Below are 5,323 nucleotides of genomic sequence, written 5' to 3' on the forward strand. Positions count from 1 at the left end.
GATGCGGAAAATATCATGCTAGACTCCATTCACAAATCTAACTAATAAATATGACCTTGTGTGCATGACTGGGGACTTTTTATGTACTGATAGGAACAGTGGTGGAAAGTACCAAAATAAATCAGACAAATACTCCACTTAACTACAGTTTGAGGTGCATGAGTATTCCAGTTTCCAGCTACTCTGTACTTGTACATCAGGATTATTTTAATATGATTTCACTTTTCACCCCACATTTATTTGACAGCTGTGTATTTGCAGATTAAGGGTTTAAATACAAAATGTAAGATGTAAATATGAATCTGTGTTACAGATACCTAATACTGTATGCTGTACATGTTGATGCATGTTAAAGAACACACTGAAAGAGGCCAACCTGCATTACTTTTACTTTTGTTTCAAATTAAATTTTGGCTCTAATGTTTTTACTTCAGTACAAGGACCTTTACTTGTAACTGAGTTTTTCTGTGCTCAAGTATTGCCTTTTTTTACTTGAATGAAAGCTCCATACTTCCACACACCTAGGTAGCAATCACTAAGATAGCAGAAGTGATAGAACCTGTCCTGTTATTCTCATACTATTTTCTGGCACCGGTTACAGCCATTGTTAAAGTTGAAATTCGTATTACAGTGGTATTAACTTTGACTATTTCCATGCTGGTTGTATGTTTCGTACCGTATGTTTTCAACACAGGCCACAAGGGAGTTGGAAAAAATCACAGTAAAGCAAAACAGCTTAACAACGCCATCTAGTGTGAAGGGAACGACCATCACAAAATAAAACTACAACTACCAGTTTGCACTGCTTCCGTACGTCGATTTTTACGTAATGGACAGCTCCCCGGATGCGGCTGTGATTGACTATACCAGGCAAAAAGAGATCGAAAGCCAAGTGGCGGTAAGTCACAAAATCCTTTAATTTTTACTGTTATCGCTATTTGCTACCTTTGAGACACATATTAGAACAGAAGAGAATTTTTAGAGTAACTTGTAGGTGGTTATCGAGCCACGATAAGAACTTTTTGAGAAGTGGCTGGCAAATAAACTTTCAACTTGTTTGCTAACTAGCTAGCATGTTAGCCACCAAGTGCGCTAGTTCCTTAGCTTGATGCTAGCCACCGGGGGAACGCCTAGTATCATAAGTGAGCAGTGCGAAATAAATAACGCTGAAAATTAGCGGCTCACTTTTGATTCACTCGTTGTCCTTTGTTCGAGGACCATTAGTTAGTTAACGTAGCTCTTTGAACTCTTCAGACTTTGGCTAGTTTTGGACGGCAGAAACTGTAGCTAACCCATGTACGTTAACATTAATTACGTCGTTGAGCTAACGTTGGCGGCGGTTAGCTCTTCGGCTAATTGGGTGGAAAAAAAGTTGTAGTACTGTAAAAATAACTGTCACAAAGTTACTGATCGCCAAATTAACCGTTGTCAGTTCAAGATTAAGAATCACACCCTTTCATTGGGTTTGAAAAGCTTAGATTAGCTTCTCAAGACACGGAGTATTGTAATTATAAGTTACCCAGGTGCTGTTTTTTCTGTTGTCAGGTGCTGCAGCCCCAGTGGTCGTAGGCAGGATGCAGACCATAAAGTGTGTGGTGGTGGGTGACGGGGCAGTCGGTAAAACCTGCCTACTTATCTCTTATACCACCAATGCCTTCCCCGAAGAGTACATTCCCACAGTGTTTGACAACTACAGCGCTCAGATGAGCGTGGATGGCCGCACTGTCAGCCTCAACTTGTGGGACACAGCAGGCCAGGAGGAGTATGACCGCCTGCGCACACTCTCCTATCCCCAGACCAACGTTTTCATCATCTGCTTTTCCATTGGCAGCCCTTCCTCCCATGCCAATGTCAGGCACAAGTGGCACCCCGAGGTGTCTCACCACTGCCCTAACGTACCCATCCTGCTGGTGGGCACCAAGAGGGACCTGAGGGGTGATGCAGAAACAGTGAAGAAGCTGAAGGAGCAGGGCCTGGCTCCTACCACCCAGCAGCAGGGCAACGCCCTGGCCAAGCAGATTGGGGCTGTTAAATACATGGAGTGTTCTGCTCTGCTGCAGGATGGTGTAAGGGAGGTGTTTGCTGAAGCTGTGAGGGCAGTGTTGTATCCAGTCACGAAAAAGAACCCCAAGAAGTGTGTGCTGTTGTAATAAATGGTTCCCAGATTTGGACTGTGGAGAGAGATGATGGAGATCCACAGATGCAAAGGAAGGCTGAGGAACGAACGTCGTCATCTGGCTGCCTCCACACCACCTTCAGCAGTATAGACTTTGTTTTCAGCTCCTCTGTTACTCCTCTCTTCCTTATTCATCTCCTGGAGGATTTCACTCCGTTGCCATCATCACCAAAGTGACTATGCCAAAATGGGGGCAACAGACTGAATCTCCTTTATTTTTCTTACATTTTAACTTTTGATATTTACACTTTTCTCCAATTTTACATCTGTTCTAGATTTATAGCTTCTCTGCTTTGCCTTATAAAATGCTGATCATGGTTGTCACAAGCCATAATAACATCCAAACCAACCAACCAAGCTACCCTGTTTGACTGGAGAGAAGAGATCTGCCTTCGTTCAGGTGGAGAAATAATGACTACCTCATACTCTCACCTAGGTTGCATCTCATAAGTCTCAAGCAACGTCACCATCCAAATGCTTTGACTTGCCTTTTTAGATGTAATAAACAGCCAAGTAGAGGGTGAACAAGTTTTAATTTCAAGCAGCTTGAGTCCAGACATGGTGTGATGACTCCCGGACAAATGCCAGTACCCCTTAACCAATATGCACAGATTAGAGGTTAAACTCTCGAGCTACAGCTCCCCTTGTGCTCAGTCTGGCATGTTAGAGCTGTCTGGCAGGCTGCCCTTCCAGCCTCTTGCACTGCTCTCTCACTGCCACGCATGGAAGAGCCAGTAGGCCTTTGAAGATAAGCCGGACCCATTGAAAGCAGCCGACCGTTTGCCCTCTTCAGTAATAGAGGAGCAGGTGTCATAAGGCCTCTGCCAAATTAACCCACACTGGTACAGGATTTCTTGAGCTGGCATATCAGGAAGATGAGATGTAGTACAGCTCTCCTCTGTCTACATCTTAACTCTTGAGGCTCATACCGAGTGCCATTAAAACATGCCTAAGAATTACTTTTTGACAGGGTGGGCGTCAAAGAGACTGTATTTTGTCTAATTATGTTGAATTTACTCTGTAAATGATCTTTTTTTTTCCTCAAATGTTTTTAACCTACGAGTGCGGTTATGGCCAAAGTTGAATATATTTTTTGTAATAGCTTATGTTTATTTGATCAGTAAGATGTTTGTGTGTAATAGTTAATACTCATATTTGATAAACCAGAACTCTGTAATGCTCCCTTTGTCATTTACATTATTGCCTTACATTTAAGGTCAACAGACTATGACCACTGCCTAATTGATTCTGTTTAGCATATAATACCAGAATATGTTTTAACTGGCTTGTGCTAGGCTATATACACCTCTTTTCCTATATTGTCTTGGTTAGTAGAATATTGTTTCATCTTGGAAGAAGCACCATGTCGTTAGCTGCCTTGTTAATTTTTCTACCATGTACCAGCAGTTTATCTACAATATGCAAGGAGCCGTTTATTTGGTCAGGTGCCTTATCTAAACCAAAGACCATAGCAGCGCTCCTTTTGTCAAACCCAAAGGGTCTCGTTCAAGTGATGCAAGTGCCACAAGACCTTTCGAATGCAGGTCAGACCATCTCTGGGTTTCACTTTTGTAATTTTTCAGAAGCTTTCTGCCTTAGTTCCTGCCAGTAAACACACTCCTCTCGCAGCCCCCTTTTTGTAAGACACAGGTGCTAAACTGACATCATTTGTGAATTGGAGCGCTTGTGGCCCCGCAGCTCTTAACAGATTGTGGTTTACATCCCTGCATTGCATGGTGCAGTGAAGACACGGCACTAGCACAACTTGCACATATGGTTAGCAAGAGCTGCGTTGGTGGAACGTGCCTTGTCACATCTGAAGATTTTTTTTTTATACATTTTTATAAAATATTTTTTTAGTAATGACTGGTTGCTCATTTGTGCTTTCAGCTGCCAGTAATAACAGCAACCCTTTGACTATAGTTATTTTCATTTACTCACTCGAGCGGGGTGTATTATAAAGTCAACCTAGATTGTGGCCTGTGTAAAGTCTAGAAAAACCGAAGCGCAACACGAGCGGGAGAATTTGTCTAACAGCAGCGATGCGGTTTGAGATCTGCCAAAGGATGTGTGAGAATTTCCCAGATCGGTGTGTGGAGGGTTGAATGTAAGTGCATAATATGTCAAACTGTCAACTGTGGTGAGCTTGTTTTTTTGCCATGTCCTGATTTCACTCAGATAATGCTGTTGAAGTGGAACATACACCTGTGGGCTCTCTTGTCTGTGTCCCGGAGCTGTATGCTACCGTGTGCGTGGTACTACGCTTTTACACTGGGAACTTGATTTGTAGAAATCTGTTTGTAATTGTTTTATATATAACAAAAGCATATTTGTATAAATGAACTAACAGTGAGATGATTTTAAATTATGCCAAATAAAATGGTGGTTAAAACCAGATGCTTTTTTTTTGTGATAGATTTTTTTCCCTTGCTGTTTGTGACTTGATAAAAGACTCTGGTGTTAGACAAAATCAGCACATTACTGCACAGCTGCACGGTAACAATGGAAGAAAAAAAGGCATGCTACTGAGAACTGAGTCACACATATACACACACACACCAACTCGTATTTTCAGCTCAGGAAACCGCACGACGTTCCTATAACATACTGTTACATGGTTCACTTTCATGTTAATGGTATTTCAATTCCCATGTCCGAACACTAGATGGACACAGCCCTCTATCTCAGCTACTTGTTAACCAGAGTGAGTGCCATTCTCCTTTTTTTTCTCTTCTGTACATTTGGAGTTAATGGTCTATACCCATCCTGCTTTCAGGGCCATCATTCAACTTTGCAGACACCCACAAGTTCAATCAGTTGCAGGAGCTTAAAAACCCAGCGTGCTGCGTACTCTGAAAAATTCCCTTGACCTTTATGGGTGGTGGCTCTGACAAATGACAGATGTGTTGAACTCCGCCAAAGGCTCATTACAACATCACTGCAGCAGCGTTTAGAGCCCATTTCCTCTGCGGTTTGTATAAATGTTTTACAACCAAGACAATGCTGGATGTATGTTTACAGCGTGTAAAAGTTTTGTCACTGCCTGTGTTAAGGCTTGATATACTGTTTCAGTGAGCTCTGCCAAAAATGAATTGTAAAAACGTTCAGGAGGCACAACCGAGGAGTGTGATGGTTAAATAAGATGAG

At 42.2% G+C, this 5,323-nt stretch overlaps 1 protein-coding gene across 1 annotated transcript; it reads left to right on the forward strand.

The window, feature by feature from the left end:
* The first annotated feature begins 826 nt into the window (after positions 1-826).
* rhogd (ras homolog gene family, member Gd) lies at positions 827-4,573 on the forward strand. Its single transcript, XM_050042120.1, has 2 exons — positions 827-898; positions 1,546-4,573. Exon 2 carries the CDS (start codon positions 1,575-1,577, stop codon positions 2,148-2,150), a length of 576 nt encoding a protein of 191 aa, XP_049898077.1. The 5' UTR covers positions 827-898; positions 1,546-1,574; the 3' UTR covers positions 2,151-4,573.
* The last annotated feature ends 750 nt before the right edge of the window (positions 4,574-5,323 follow it).

Source organism: Epinephelus moara, chromosome 4 (assembly GCF_006386435.1).
Source record: "Epinephelus moara isolate mb chromosome 4, YSFRI_EMoa_1.0, whole genome shotgun sequence".
NCBI lineage: Eukaryota > Metazoa > Chordata > Actinopteri > Perciformes > Serranidae > Epinephelus > Epinephelus moara.